The sequence below is a fragment of the Muntiacus reevesi genome, chromosome 3, assembly GCF_963930625.1.
Source record: "Muntiacus reevesi chromosome 3, mMunRee1.1, whole genome shotgun sequence".
Lineage (NCBI taxonomy): Eukaryota > Metazoa > Chordata > Mammalia > Artiodactyla > Cervidae > Muntiacus > Muntiacus reevesi.
Window position 1 is genome coordinate 23,021,342 of NC_089251.1, and position 16,104 is coordinate 23,037,445.

A 16,104-nucleotide genomic window follows, 5' to 3' on the forward strand; every position below is an offset into this window, starting at 1 on the left:
CAGAGCAGTTAGAAATTACAGAGTAATATAACTGGTGAAAAAAATCTGAGCATATGAGTAAACTGTAGTATTTGTCAGTGGATTGAAGTCTTCTGATGAAGAGCATAGATTGTTAGACTGCATAATATGTAGCTGTATGCTGTTTACAGGAAACCAACCTAAAACCTGAGGACATAGGAAGATTGGAAGGAAGGGGAATGAAAAAATATATCTGTCAGCTAAAACAGGAATTTAAATATTAATAGAGATGCCATAGACTTTAAGACAAAAATTACTGAAATAAAAAAGGTCACTATGTAATAAAATACTTGCTCTACAATGAAGATATAATGATTCTAATTTTATGCGCCTTATAATTAATGTTAAATATGTAAACTAACCTGAAAAAATGTTCAGTATAATCAGTCATTAGAGAAATGCAAAATAAAGTCACACTGTAATGTCACTGTACACTCATTAGAATGACTAGATTAAAAATACTTAAAATGCCAAATTTGGTGAGGATATGGAGAAACGGGAATTCTCATACACTGTTGATGTACAGGCGCTTACGTAAAGGGTCTTATCTTTTTTTATAAAATGTTACTTTGCTGTCTTATGGCCTCTCAGTTCAGCTCCCAAGTATTGACCCAAGATAAGTGAAAACATGTATTGACGAAAGGTGTGGAAGATGGCCACAGCAGCTTTATTCAGGGTGGCCATTAATAGGAGAATGGCTAAACAAAATGCAAAATATTTATTCAATGAAATAGCTGATACTCAGTACTGAAGTGGCATAGGTTGCCGATAGAGACAACTGTGGGTGCATCTCAGAAGCATTATGCCAAATAAAAGAATTCTTACACGAGTTTGTGCTGTGTGATTCCATTTGTATGATTTTCTAGAAGAGTCAAAACTAATACCTGATGGGAAAAAGTCCAAAACAGTGGTTGTTCCCAGGAAGGTGGGAGTGTGGGTAGGTGGGAAAGGGCGAGAAGGTTCTTTGTGGATGATGTTCACCTTCTGTACCTGGACAAGGCTTTGGGCTGCGTTAAGTTACACATTTGTCAAGAACTCAGCAAGTGTACACTTAAGATTTGTACACTTCCTTGTATGTAACTCTAGCCTCCAAGAGAAAACAAAGAAACCCAAACGAATACTGTGCTCTGGTTAGTGATGTGCATGCTGAACTGTGTACCGATAAATGCAATTTACATTGAAATGCATCAAAAATGTAAAAGTGAGTTGATAGAAGGGTAGAGGGATAGGTATGTGGTGAAGCAAATATAGTAAATGTTAATGGTAATTTTTACTTTATATCTTTTCCCAACACTTAAAATTGAAAGACTTAGTGACCATTACTACTCTGGTCTGGACCGCACTGCTATTTGTTACTGTGTCTACTTGAAGAGTTCCTTTTTAAGGACTTGCTGCCGCTGCACCTGGCTCTAAAATACCACTGCTCCCTCCTGGTTTGGTACTTCTGATCTGCTTTGGCCAGGAAAGCAGATAACTAAGTTGCTTAGAATACCTTGAGGAAGGCAGGCATGTGGGTGTGGCCATTTAGCAAGGACATGAACTTCATAATGCCTGTTTTGCTTCTTTCAAGAAGGATCTCTCGTTTACTTTTTGGTTCTTTACATGGGTTAGATGAGGTCCTGGTGCACACAGGAACCACTGCTGCAGATTGGGAGAGGTTACTCAAAATGTCCTTCAAGGCAAAGTGAATCAGTTTTAATGCTCATGGAGTTCATTTTAATGGCATTTCACCTAGGACAGAAATTGTGTCATCCATGATTTATGAGAAGTTGGAGTTTAGATTTCCATGAAATTAATATGGCACCATTGTAGTCTAAATGTTACTGGCTTTTTTATATACTCCTAGGCATAATGTTTCCCAAGATTGACTCTTTAATGTGTTTTTCACTAGGACCTGACAAAAAGGGGCATCAGTTCTCATGTGTTTGTCTTCATGGTGACAGAAAGCCTCATGAGAGGAAGCAAAACTTGGAAAGATTCAAGGTACCGATGTTTAGTTGGCTGCATTTCCTTAATACTTAAGAGGAGAGTTGTATCTAGTTTTAAATCAATTCCAGTTAATATTCTTAAAGCAATTCTTGTCCTAGAAATTTCAAAATACTTCTGCCCTATTGGTATATCCTCATTACGGCAGGGCCTCATCATCTAACAGTCAGATGGTAAATTACATGTTCTCTATTGGCACAGCACTGCTCTGGTAAGTGTGGTTGGTGTGGGTGTTACACCAGGTCACCTGGCCTTTTTTCAGCATCTGTGCCACCTGTGTATCCTGGCCTCGTCCTGGGCCGGAAGTCGGTATGCTCCTCACCCACTCCCATCTCTAATTGCTGTGCCTTGTGGCACAGATGACATCTGAAGGCCAGTTTGTGTGTTCTTGGGGCGAGTACCAGGGGCCCACTCTCTTTGAGATTTTTATCTGTTGTTCTCAAAAGTGTAACCTCAAGGTAAAATACCTAGGACTCTGAATTATTTTAGTACAAGGGTAAAGGTAATGCTTATGTTTTTACGTTTTATTCTGTCTTGTCTTGCGAATTACCAGTTAGGATTTCTAAAGATAAAGCCAAATTTTTAGCAGTGGTTTAATAACCTTTATGTGAAAAAAGCAGAAATGAGTCCAGTCATTGATTTATTCACCTTGAATGTCATATTTTAGCAAATTGTAAACTTAAAAATGAAAAACTTGCTCTAGTGAATAATGAATGATTGGACCTCTAATCTGATAGTAATACATTTGTGATTAGAGGTCTCATTTAGTGGAAAGATGGCATTTATGTTTATTTTTTTAGTGTATGTACTAATCCCTCTCTCTCCTGTCTGCTCTTTTTAGAAAGGAGATGTCAGATTCTTGATTTGCACAGATGTAGCTGCCAGAGGAATTGATATCCACGGTGTTCCTTATGGTAAAAAGAAATCTTTCATGCTTGCATTTTGAGTTTTAAGGAATGCAAAGGAAACTGTTTTAATATGATTCAAATATTTAGAACAAAAAACATCAGATATGTTTGAAAATTTTAGGACCTTATGTCAGTTGGTAATAACTTTTTATTTACAGTCATAAATGTCACCTTGCCTGATGAAAAGCAAAACTATGTCCATCGCATTGGCAGAGTAGGAAGAGCTGAAAGGTACAGCTATAATTTTGTGTTTTCCTTGTTAAGCTTCTTTGCTTCTGGAGTAAAATCTAATGAAGACTTTTAAAATCTTTCAGGATGGGTCTGGCCATTTCCCTGGTGGCAACAGAAAAAGAGAAGGTGATCTTTTTAGTGTTGTATTATATTCGATTGTTTGTATTGTCATTTTAGATACTGGAAATAAAAGCAGTTTGAGTTTTCGTTTATGTTGAATTCAGGTGCATATGGAATATAAATGAACTTTTTATGGCATCTTTTTATTCATTGAATAGACAACTAGTAGGATTAAGTTCAGAAAGGAACAATACAAAATGTAATTTTCCCTAAAAGCTTTCATGTAATTGTTTTCACTGAAAGGTATTTAAACCCTGTCTAGCATCATGCCATGGTAGACTTTTTTTTTTTTGCCATGGTAGACTTTTTATGGGAGAGAGAGTTAGCTTATTATTTTGATATAAATTGATTCAGATTTACAGACTAGTTTGCAGGCGTCAGAAACGCCTACAAACTCATTGCCCAAACTAGATATTGTTCATTTTGCTATTTGCTGTATTTTACTCTTGTGGAAAACCTTTGAACTTTATTTTTGATACTTGAGATAGCATTCTCTAATACTTTACATTTTTTGTTATTTTTTTTAATCTGAGCATTCCTTTCTATTGACATCTAATTAAAGTCTGTTTTAGAAAATCTTTTGGATTCCTCTCAAAAAGAACTCTTTCAGAAGACCTAGTTAGTGAGCTACTGATGGTGGTAGTGATTAGATGACATACCACAGATGCAGTCTATTTTTCTTACGCTTTGAGGACAGAAAATATTAAAAAACAAAAAAAACTAGTTGAGAACAAAGATACCTAGTATGTCAATAATCGCCATACATGTTAATCTATTTTTCCTTCTTTAATATAGGTTTGGTATCATGTATGTAGCAGCCGTGGGAAAGGGTGTTATAACACAAGACTCAAGGAAGATGGTGGCTGTACCATATGGTACAATGAAATGCAGGTGAGGCTCACAGAGTCTTCCTAAAATTGATAAGAATAGATTGCATCTATCTATGGAGGTTATATATTAGCTCTTGTCTGTGAGTTACCAGACATAATGGGTGGTTGTTATTATAGTTTATAAATTGTAACTTGTGAGTTCATCTCTTCAGAAATCTTACTTCGTTTAGCCTGCCTGGTTTTAATGCTATTAAAATGCAGCTTGGGTTTGTCAAAATGAAATTTTTATATGAAAATACTTGAATTTCCTCTCCCTTTCTCAGTTGCTGTCCGAGATAGAAGAACACCTGAACTGTACCATTTCTCAGGTCGAGCCAGATATAAAAGTACCAGTAGATGAATTTGATGGGAAAGTTACTTATGGCCAGAAAAGAACTCTTGGTGGTAAGCTGTGAATTACTTTTAATTCTATTTTACATGTGAATGTGTCCTTTTTTGAGCTTCAGTTTAAGAAGAGAGTATTTCATTTCCTTCTGTTAATTGTATATTTTTAGCATATTAATCATTCCCTCTGTGGTACTCTCATAGCACTTTGTTCATACTTGTCTTGCAGCATTTTTATTTTGTGATCTGTCTGTGAGTGACGGACAGTAGCTTAGCTGTTTTTGTTGAGGTGTTAATGTCATCAGAGTAGTTAAAAATTTATGGGATTACTAGGAAACAAGAGAATAACAATAATTTTGAACAAGTGATAACCAGGATACCATTTAATTCCCTTTGCCTATGATGCTCTTAGCTGATTCCTGAAATTTTTTATAGAATCAAGCTAAACTGATGGTTTCTAAATCAAGGGGAAGATGATGGGGGAGGGGTTGGGAGGGGTATTGGATATTGGGACAGCTGTTAGTAAGGCCTAACCATTGATTTTAATTGATTTAATTTAACATCTTTAAAACTCACAGTTTGGGAGGTAACTTGCCCGGTAGTAAGTACATCTTTATTGCTGGGAGCAATGTTTAAATTGACATAATTGGGCCAAAGTATTGCTGACAAGTTACTTCAAGCGTGTCATTTGCATTTCTTTGTGATTCGTGTGTGTGATCCAGGTGGAAACTATAAAGGCCACGTGGATATTTTGGCTCCTACGGTTCAAGAGTTGGCTGCCCTTGAAAAGGAGGCCCAGACATCTTTCCTGCATCTTGGCTACCTTCCTAACCAGCTGTTCAGAACCTTCTGATTTTAACATACACAGAATAAGATTTGAGTAATAAAAGTCTGTGGTCTTAAAACTCTAAAATAGTTGTACTGCTTCCAGGCAGCAGTATTTATAGTAACTTAAGCTATGAGTGCTAACTCTTGCATGTCAAGAAACATCAGTTTTAGGAAATCTTCATAGAATGCCAAACCTAATGAAAAGAATAAATTTGATGACTGTATTTTCATGAACATTTGTGTCTTATTTTACAGTTATTTTAAAATGTTTCTTTTTTAAGAAAGCTCTGGGTTTAGGAAGTCAAGTGTGTGTGTGTGTGTGTTTGGTAGAGGACTGTGTGGAACCACTAGAGATGGTCTTGAGTGTGTGTGTGTGTGTGTGTGTGTGTGTGTGTTTGGTAGAGGACTGTGTGGAACCACTAGAGATGGTCTTGAGTGTGTGTGTGTGTGTGTGTGTGTGTGTGTCTGTGTGTGTGTGTGTGTGTGTGTGTGTGTGTGTGTGTGTGTGTTTGGTAGAGGACTGTGTGGAACCACTAGAGATGGTCTTGAGGATTTTTGCAAGAAGTGGTCCTAAATGGATACAGCCTCGAGATGCTTTTGGTTGCCTTGGTGTATGAGGAAGCTTGAAAAGAGTCATGAAAGAGAAGTGGAGGATCCCAAGGTGGAAGGACAACTGGGTTAGTTTGGAAGCCTGTAGTTTTTATCACAAGTTGGAAAAGGTTATGCATTTTAAGGACTGACGACTGATCTGATGATGGTATCCCTGAAGGCCCATCTTCTTTTTAAGAACCTTTCTTTCCAGATGATACATTCTGTAAAGATGAAACTATTCTGATGTCCCTCTAGGTCTTAAATGCAATTCTTTGAAATTTTCTTAAACCGTCTTACCTTTTCCAGAAGGAAAAGAGAACATTCACATAGACAGAATTGAACTGTTCTTTTGTGCCTTTTGACTCTTAGCTCACAAAGTAGTTTCTTTGGGAGGATTATTCTTGCCCTAGAGATTCCGTAAGAGCACATACTATTGTCATTTCTTATATGATGGTTTTCAAATATTTTGGCCCCAAAATACTTTCTGCAAAGAAACTCTGGAGTGAAGTTCATTGTGTCAGCAGTGGGAAACCATTACCGAGCATATTGAGTCACTTGATGTGCGCTGAGTATGAGGATTCCATTCTTCCGCTTGTACCTGGACCCCTCCAACCTCTGTAGCCAGTCCCGAACTGTGCGGTGGCGGCTGCTCGCTGAGTGCGTGCCCAGAGATCACTGCTTTAGAGGTGAGTTTTTAACTGACAAATGGCGAAGAAGACACTTGAGACCTAGACCATCTAAGACTGGAGCCGGAAGGGAGCTTCCTGGTCTTGCTCGTGTTCTCATCTTGTAGGGGGCAGAAGCTGTCTCTAGGAATACATGTTCACATGGTCCGCTGTGTAGAACCGGAACCAGTACCTGGGTTTATTAGTTTCATTAATCTTGGGTCTCCCTACAGAAGATGATTCGCAGGTCCAAATGGGGAGGTCAGAGAGGAATGCAGGGTAGAGCTGGGAGACTGTGGAAGGAACTATTTGGTTTTTCCTCTTCAAATTACTGTTCAACTGCAATTACTCAGGCAACAGAGTTTTTAAAAGAGGACGCGACATACAGCCAGACTATCGGAGGGGTTGCCTGGAGACCTGATTTCCCACTCACATCTCCATCAGTCCTTCCCTTTATGCTGGGTCCCTGCTTCTCGGTGCCTGTTGCTCAGGCCTCTGATTAATGCTACGGATGTGAAGAATTGTTTCTGTACCTTGTTTTTAATAAACATTTTCCTATTGTAAACAGAAACGGGAACTTCAGGTTAGAGTAATCCCTATATTTCCCTGTTTTTTTACTTATATTCCCACTCGCAGAGAAAGTCAGTAAATAACATTTGTGTTCATTTCTTTTTTTTCTGTAAATGTTTCCTTATACAGTTTAGTTCTAATGGTATTAAAATTTTATATCTTCATTTGGTGTAAGTAATTTTCTTGTTATAAAGACTTCAATGGCTGCATGATCCATTAGAAGTGCTATGGCCTGTGTAACTGAGCTTTGAGGGAAACAGGAGGCTATGAACCTCAGGTGTCAGACCTAGATGTGAATGGGCTCTCTATGCTTCTGTTTCTTTGTTCATAAAAATGGTGAAAGTAATTCTCATCACTCAGGATTATGTTAAACATTCAGCGAAAGTCAGCAGATGATAGGCACTTGGACTACCTTTGATGGGCTTCCCCGGGGGCATGAGTGGGAAAGAACTCGTCTGCCAGTGCAGGAGACGTAAAAGACCTGGGTTTGATCCCTGGGTTGGAAAGATACCCTGCAGGAGGGCATGGCAACCCCCTCCAGTATTCTTGCCTGGAGAATCCCATGGATGGAGTAGCCTGGCGGGCTACGGTCCATAATGTCGCACACAACTGAAGCGACTCAGCATGCACGCACACTGTTCACAGTTGTCCTGTGTTAACCGTGAATATCTTTGTTCTGTCTTCTGGATTGTTTTCCTTGGATTCCTAGAAGCTGGATTATTGAAGCAAAGAAATCTTATGAACATTTTTCAAGGTCTTCTGCAGATGGCTTTCTGAAAGGGTTGTTCTGGTTGGCATTCACACTAACAATGTGGGAAGAATTCTGGGCAGCTTATTTTACACTGAGATAGTACTTGTTGCATTGAAGGTCTGTTTTCACCTGTCTCCATGTGCTGTGTGAATTGGGGCCGGTGAGTAGAAGTCCTCTTATGTCTGACCTGCAGCCTCTTTGTACGTGACTCCCTATCCCCACTCCTGCTGCACCGCCATCATTATCCTACAGACAGAGATCCAGACTTGCTGTAAATAAGGTGCAAGGCTTCACTTTTCTTTTTAAGGTAGAGATATGTGGCAGTGACTGAAAATTATCCAGTTTAAAAAAAAAAAAATTCCCAGTCAATTCTAAATGGGCAAAACTATGTAGTCAAAATGTTCAGCTTATTCTCCCAACTTATGCACTTTATTGTATCTTGACTCAAATATGAAAAATGTGCAGGTGAATATAAAATGAGATCTGGTAGTTTTCCTTATGTAATGATTTTATTATTTCTCTATAGATGTTGACATCTGTCAGGAATTTTTTTCCAAGTGACCTTATTTGGGGGGAAAAGGAAGATTTGTTAGAAGGGAAAAAATGTAGTGGGACAGGAAGGAAAGGGAGGGATAATATTTTGCTGTTGCAGAGTAATTGATGGAGGATTCCTTTGGTGGGAGGAGTAGGAGGGGGATTTTTACTGTTGTTTTCCATTTTGTGGATTTAAAGAATTTTCTTTCATTAAAACCATCTAAAGCGCTAGTTTTTTTGGTGGAGATTCCACTTTTACTGGTCAGAAGTGTTGATGGGGAATTGGAAAGAACCTGGAGTCAGATAGGCCTGGACCCGATCCCAGCAATGCTACTGATTCCTGGTTATGTCACAGGAAGAGATCTTTGGGATTAAAGTGGGGCCTGAAATGGGCTTCCCAGGTGGTGCAGTGGTAAAGAATCCACCTGCCGATGCAGGAGATGCTGGTTTTCCTTGGGTCTTGAAGATCTTCTGGAGGAGAAAATGGCAACTCATTTCAGTATTCTTGCCTGGGAAATCCCGTGGATGGAGGAGCCTGGTGGGCTGCAGTTCATGGGGTCACAAAGAGTTGGACAGAATCTAAAGCAAATTTGTAAGATTGTGATGCAGATAAGTCTTCAACCACACATCAAGAAACACAGTTATGAAGAAATGGAAGAAATGGCTCCTAAGAGGTTTGGACCATGTTTCAAGTCTTTATAAAATTTGTTGCAATATCACTTCTGTTTTATATTTCAACTTTTTGGCTGTGAGACACGATCCCAGTACCCCGACCAGGAATCGAACCTGCACCCCCTGCGTTGAAAGTTGAAGTCTTAACCACTGGACCACCAGGGAAGTACCCTCACTGCAATCTTTTACTCCAAGACTCAAGCGAGATGACTGAAAGGGACCCTTGAGGGAGAGATGCTTGCAGTACCAGAATCACTTGTCTTCTGGGGCAGGTCCACTGCCTTTAATGCGGATCTTTTCTGTAGTTAAGTGGTTCTATCCTGGATGTGCATTGGGACCACCTTAGGGAAACTTTGGAAAAAAAAACAACCACACGAGTATCTGTCCTTCACCTCCAGAAATTCTGATTTTATTGTTCTGGAGTGGAGCCAGGTACCCCAGGTGATGCTTATATGCTGCCAAGGTTGAGAGCTTCTGCTTTAAACGATCTGACTAGATATTTCTTGGTCCTGCTGCAAATCGTTGTGTGACCTCCATACATGTTCTAGCAGATATGTGTGTTAAAGTTCAATACGGTTTAGACTCAGGCTGGAACTCTTCTATTACACTATGCAACAGAGGTTATTGTCGAGAAAAACTTAATAGGGTTATTTAAAAAAAATAAAATTTATAGCCAGATGAATTTGGTTCTCTTTGAAATAGTTGTTTTGCGGATCCAGACAAATCTTTTAAGAAAATGCTTCAGTTTTTCAAAACCTATTTGGCTTTTAACTTTTTTTTTTTCTTTTTGCCACTTTGTTTTTATTTAGAACATTTCCTCTACTTGGCCCAGAACCACAGTATGAGCCTCTGGAAGTCTTTGGCTCACCTAATTATTTTAACTTCTATCTTGGTCCCCAGCTTGCTAACTCATTCTGTCCACCAGAGAAGGCTCCGGTAGGCTGCTGGGCTGTATGTTGCCTTCACTTAAATCCCAAAGGATAAATACTTGCTACTGCCAAGTAGGATTTGACGAGACAGTGAGGGGTTGTCTCTCTTGTAGAGCAGTGATTGAATGGCAAGGGTGTTCTGCTTTTGGGGTGGGTCAGGGTCTCAGGGAAGAGAATCTCACATGAAAATCCTGATCCGAACAGGAGTTGCCAGCATGGAGGTTGGAGGTGGGGGGTGGGGTGGGGTGGTGTGGTGTGTGTTAGTAACTCAGTCATGTCTGACTCTCTGTGACCCCACGGACTGCAACCCTCCAGGCTCTTCTGTCCATGGAATTCTCCAGGCAAGAACACTGGAGTGGGTTGCCTTTTCAGAGGCGGGGAGATATGGCCAATAGGAATGGCATCAATAGAGTCTTTGTTTCATTGCGGTTCCCTTGAAACCCTCCAATGTTGCTCAAGTGTTAGCAATTAGGTATGTTGGCTCAGTGGTAAAGAACCTGCCTGCCAATTCAGGAGATGCGGGTTTGATCCCTGTGTCAGGAAGATCCCCCTGGAGAAGGAAATGGCAAGCCACGCCAGTATTCTAGTCTGGGAAATCCCATGGACAGAGGAGCCTGGCGGGCTACAGTCCTTGGGGCCGCAAAGTCAGATGCGACTTGGGCGACATCAGTGTTCACATGACTTGTTCGGGGAAAGAAGGGTTCTGTGTTCGGACAGAGAGATGCTGAAGGGCGAGGGGACCGGTCAGGACCCTGCCCTCTGGGGAAGTGTTAGGTAATGACGGGAGGGGACAAGGAAACCTCTGGGGCTGTCGTCCAATGGAAGCCCAGTCAGCAAGGTGATGATCAGGCTAAGGGCAGTCAGGTTTAGCAGGCGCTCCCATGGCTTTGAAGACATACTGGGGAGAGGACTGGCTCACTGGTAGCCACCCAGGCTGGAAACTTGCGGTATTTTGTTTGGCTCTAAAAAGCTATATTGGATTATATCCACATCATTAAATACCGTTCACTTGAAATTTTGGTGTTAGTTGTGTTGGTTGTAATAACAAATTCTGTCCTCATTCGCTTCCGTCCATAAATTTTTTTATTCATTTCCCCACTGTCGACTCATGACCCGGCACCCCGAGGAAAGACACAAAAGCCCACCGCTACCTACATCAGCCCCCTTGGGCTCTGTGGCTTGTCGTTCCCAGCCAAGTGCACCAGGTGGCGCTGGTGTCACACCGAGAATGCCCACCAACACCTAAACGCTTCTGCTGGGATATTTTTACCACTTGGGGTCACTTAAGGATTACCTGACTTCCTTTTTTTTTTCCTGCTAAGCAAATCACAGATTCAAAGGAATTTTTTTCCCATTACATTTGTCAGAGTCCGTAGTCTTTTTTTTTTTTTTTTTCCTGGCTCATGAAGGCCAAGAATAACGTGAATTAGGGTTTTATCCCCATGAGTTGGCCCCATATGGTTTGTGCTACAGTGGTTTCTTCTGCCACAAAGCACTTAAAGGACCACCACATGGCCTTTCTCCTGGACCCAGCGTTTGGGATTTCTCTGTACAAAAGAACTTCCACACGTGTGTCAAAATCGCATCTATGCTAATTGCCGTTCTCATCACCATCTCCAGAAAGCAGGCTGCTTCCCCCCAGCCGTTTTCCTTGACTCTGCCAGTCTCTAAAAGCTCAGATCTGAATGCAGTGGGATGGAGTATCATGTTCACGCCACTCACCTTCCTGCTACTTATCCGGTGATCCTAGGAATTACGGCATCGCTCTTTGAGAGCATGGTGGAGATTTGTGGGATGATCCCCGGATTGACTTGGCCTGGCTGTGGGTGGGTGTGGGTGGGAGTGAGGGCAGAATGGGTGCGCTTAGCCAGGCAGCCCAGACAATGAGCCTAGTGACTTCAGAAAGTGGCTGCGCCCCCTTATTGGAAAAGCCAAAACAATGAGCAGACACCCCAAGTGCCAGACTCTCCAGTGATTTCATGGGATTGAAGGTGAAAAGAGATCTGAGTGGAGAAATGCCTAGATATGTGCTATGTCCTTTGCTTTCTACTTTTCTCCAAAGAATGCCATCTTAGGCGATGGAGGAAGGAGCCTTGAGTCATTATTCAAGACATAGCCTTTTTTGGTATAATTAAAAGAGCAACAGGAGTCTGTTTATTTCCATGGCTGTATTTTAATTTATAATTAATTCATATCAGCCCCCACTCAAGAATCTGAAGTGGACCTTTATTGCCTTAATCACGTATCCAGAAAAATAGGACACTTAAGGTCCTCCAAAACTTGGTTCTAGTCTTCCTATTAGTTCTTTTATTCCCCAATTCACATTGAACTTGGTCTTTTCACTCCCCTGCATGTATAACAACAGATAATATAAACTGACCTGTCCCTAAGTACCAGGTCTTGTTCTAAGTGCTTACTCATCTTAACTCAATGAACCCTCATAATCCAGAAGATAGGGTCTATTAGTGTTCCCATTTTACAGATGAGAAAACTGAGACATCAAGAGGTGGGTGGTTTACTCAAGATCACCTGACCAGTTAGCAGTGGAGCTAGAATTAGGATGCAGATGCTTACCCATGGCACCCTGTTGTTCTTTCTGCCAGGACTGTGCAGCTGCTGTTGCCTCCTGGGAGGCCTTCCTGCCTTCTATTCACCCGTCAGATTCCACCCAGCTTCAGGGATCTGAGTCACTGTTACCTCCTTTGTGGAGACAAGAGAACACCACACTTTTGAATATTAACCACAAACCAGATATTTTATTTTCAGCCTCATTTAAGAGCCAGTTTTTTCCCTCTCTATTTTTTCTTTTTTTTTTTGCAGATGAGAAATCCAAGGTTCCGAAAGTTTAAGTCGAAGTCCAGCAGGCTGTCAGGCTCCAGAATCTCTGATTTTTGGTTCTGTGCTCTGCCTTTAGGAAGCCTTCCAGTACATGACTCTTGGTCTTGTCCTTATGCATAGGTAGCTATTAATTAAAAAAAACCCAAAACTGTTTCATGACTTTTCCCCCTTTCTGGGTCTTCAGGTGGATCCAATAGCTCTAGTGAAGGGTTTTTCCTCTTCCTACAGTGTACGTAGTGGACATATGACAAATATTGATTAGCTTATTTTTCATGTTTTGAGGAGGAGAGTCTATCCACTTACCTGACAGCAACAACAGTTCTGTGGAGACTGAGAGCCAAATAAAAGGCATCTGCTGACTCTGAACCCTGAGCAGGAATGGCCCCTAGGGGAATGGAAGAGCAGGACCACTTTCAATAGGAAAATACAGCTTTTAACTTCTTCAAGAAAATTTGACAAAAATAAGGGCATGATTTTGAACATATGGGGCCCAAAGCTCCGATTTCCTATGGCTGAGGTTTCAGTGTTATGGTGGACCCCTCCTTGCAGAGAAATATGTGAATTCATCACGGTTATTTTTGTAATAGCATTGAAGCTGGCGAGCTTCCAAATCAAGAACTTTTTGCCTTTGCAGTTCTCGGTTGTTTGAGGCTGGATGACTCACTTTGTGTAACATCCTCTTGTTTTCCTCCCTTCTCCTCCCATGGGCCCCGTCTTACCTGGAAGGATTGGCAGGGGCAGGGAGGGTTATGAAACTCAAGCCTCTGTTGACAACTTCTCTTCAGTTCTGTTAACAGTTGTTGGGAAGTCATCTTGATCTCCTCTCCTGTTTCTCCCATCAGGCAGGTCACTTCCTCTTTGGTGCCCTCCAAACCTTTTGTTCCTTCCTTTATTGTAACATTTATATTTATGTATTTTATTTACCTGCTTCCATGTCAGGGTCGATTCCTAGATGGGACAGACCCTTTATAGCAGGTCCTATTTCAGAGTCCTCAGTACCTGGACCAGAATCTGACCCAGAGAAGATGGCTGAGTAAATATTCATAGAGGTGGAAGAAAGGAAGAAAGAGATGTATGGATGATGAGAAGATTTATGTATGGATGGAGAAATAGGTTATCACAAGATATTTCTATGAAGGAATTTTAGACCTCAGCTAGCAAATGAAGGATGAGAAGTTAGGATTTGTTAGCTACTTAGTTTTTATCATTTTGGACAAGAGATGTGCATATCCTGAATATAAGGCCACAGAAGCAGACACCTTTCTCTTTAAGAAGGGTTTTGGTTTTCATACTGAAGCTGTGCTGGCTTAACCCAGAACTTCCCAGTTATTCTAGAAGGAAATCCTCACTACCACTGTCCTCTATTCTGTCAAGTCATTCTGAGCACATCAGTAACGTCCATTGGGTAGCAGGATGGATGTCTCTACATCTCTGCAAGGCAAGAATAATTATTTTCCTCTAAGGAAGTAAGGTTCCAAGAGGGGAGGTAACAATTCAGCGACAATAATTGGAAACTTAAATATCCCTACCTTTAACAGTGGGTAGAACAACCAAACAGAAGATGAAAAAGGAAATAGAAGACTTTAACGCTATAAATAACTGACTAGAAATAACAAATATCTCTAGAACACTCCACCCAACAACAACAGAACACATGTTCTTCTCAAGTGCATATGGAATAGTCTCCAAGATAGACCACATACTAGGCTATAAAACAAGCCTCAGTACATTTAAAAAAGACTGAAATTATATAAGATGTGTTCTTCAGTCACAATGGGAGGAAGTTAGAAATCAACAAAATAAATAACAAATATGTGGAAATTAAACTGCACAATACTAAACAACCAATGAGTCAGAGAAGAAATCAACGAGGAAATTAGAAAATACTTGAGTTGAATAAAAATGGAATCATACCATAGGAAATTGTATGGGATATAGGGAAAGCAGTGCCTAGAGGGAAATTTATAGCTGTGAATGACTATGTTCAAAAGGAAGAGAGATTTCACATTGATACTCTAATCATCCACTTCACTGAGAAGAAGAAAAAAAAAAAATAAAAGAGTAAACTAGACCCAAAGCAAGCAGAAGGAAGGAAATAATAAAGATTAGAGTGGAAATTAGTGAAACAGAAAATAGAAAACCAACAGAGGAAATGAGCAGAACATAACTTTGGTTTTTTGAAAAGACCAACAAAGTTGACAAACCTTATATGAAGAGCCAACTCACGGAAAAGACCTTGATACAAGGAAAGATTGAAGGCAAAAGAAGGGGGCAGCAAAGGATGAGATAATTAGATAGCATCACCAACTCAACAGACATGAATCTGAGCAAACTCCAGGAGATAGTGAAGGACAGGGGAGCCTGGCGTGCTGCAGTTCATGGGGTTGCAAAGAGTCAAACATAACTGAGAACTGAACAACATCAAAAGCTAGAAGGAGGTAAGGTAATTTTCCCAAGACCCCGGTAGTAAATGGCTATTGTCCAATAGACCCTGAGACTCTCTGATGCCAAAGCTGGGATTAGAAGTCTGTCTCCCACCGAGACTGTGAACATCTCAAAGCCAGGAGCCTGCCTGAGGGTCAGTGCATCTCCAGTGCCTTGCTCTCTGCCTGGCACATGCAGGAGCTCAGGAAACGTTTGCTGAACTAAAATGGAAAGTAAGCCTCCTCCCCACCCTTAGTCAACCATCTGTGTGAGATGATAAATTATGCTTCCAATGCAGATCGGGCTGAATTGCACTATTTCTGATGAGAAACGCTGAAAACAGCAAACTGCTTGTCCTTAAAAATAAACCCTTCAGCTTCAGGGATTTGGCCCAGAAATGAACCGTGTTAACAGTTCAAGCCCCAAGATTGAGTTTATTACTTTGGAGCCAGAGGTGATGGGGTTTCTGACTGGAGAAGGAAACTCGATCACCTTGACCTGGCCCCAGGTCACAGAGGAGGAGTGCGTGCTTGGCCGCCCCCTGGCCCGTCCTGGCTACCACTCCAGGTGGGGGCTGGCCCGGCTCCTAGGGGGGCGGCTGATCCCAGGGAGCCCCAGATGCTGAATCTTGTCCCAGACTGAGTGATGAGGAATGAGGGTACCACACTGGCACCCCAGCTGAGTCAGAGCAAGCTCCACATGGAATCTAGCTTTGGGACGTTTTATAAGCGATGAAGTGTAAAGAATGTTGACTTTAATTAACCCAAGTGCATGTTGGTGTGTCCCAAAAGGCTGGCAGTGGGGAAGGGGATCCCAGGTAGATAA

At 41.1% G+C, this 16,104-nt stretch overlaps 1 protein-coding gene across 2 annotated transcripts in view; it reads left to right on the forward strand.

Annotated features, from left to right (window-relative positions):
* DDX1 (DEAD-box helicase 1) overlaps nt 1–5,539 on the forward strand; it is a 38,468-nt gene extending 32,929 nt beyond the window's left edge. For both annotated transcript variants that reach the window (XM_065928603.1, XM_065928604.1), the window contains exons 20-26: nt 1,910–2,001; nt 2,846–2,918; nt 3,071–3,143; nt 3,227–3,269; nt 4,059–4,154; nt 4,417–4,537; nt 5,200–5,539. In XM_065928603.1, the coding sequence (XP_065784675.1) occupies nt 1,910–2,001; nt 2,846–2,918; nt 3,071–3,143; nt 3,227–3,269; nt 4,059–4,154; nt 4,417–4,537; nt 5,200–5,330 (629 nt within the window). In that variant the 3' untranslated portion in view covers nt 5,331–5,539. The remainder of the gene's footprint in view (nt 1–1,909; nt 2,002–2,845; nt 2,919–3,070; nt 3,144–3,226; nt 3,270–4,058; nt 4,155–4,416; nt 4,538–5,199) is intronic.
* Nucleotides 5,540–16,104: the final 10,565 nt, after the last annotated feature.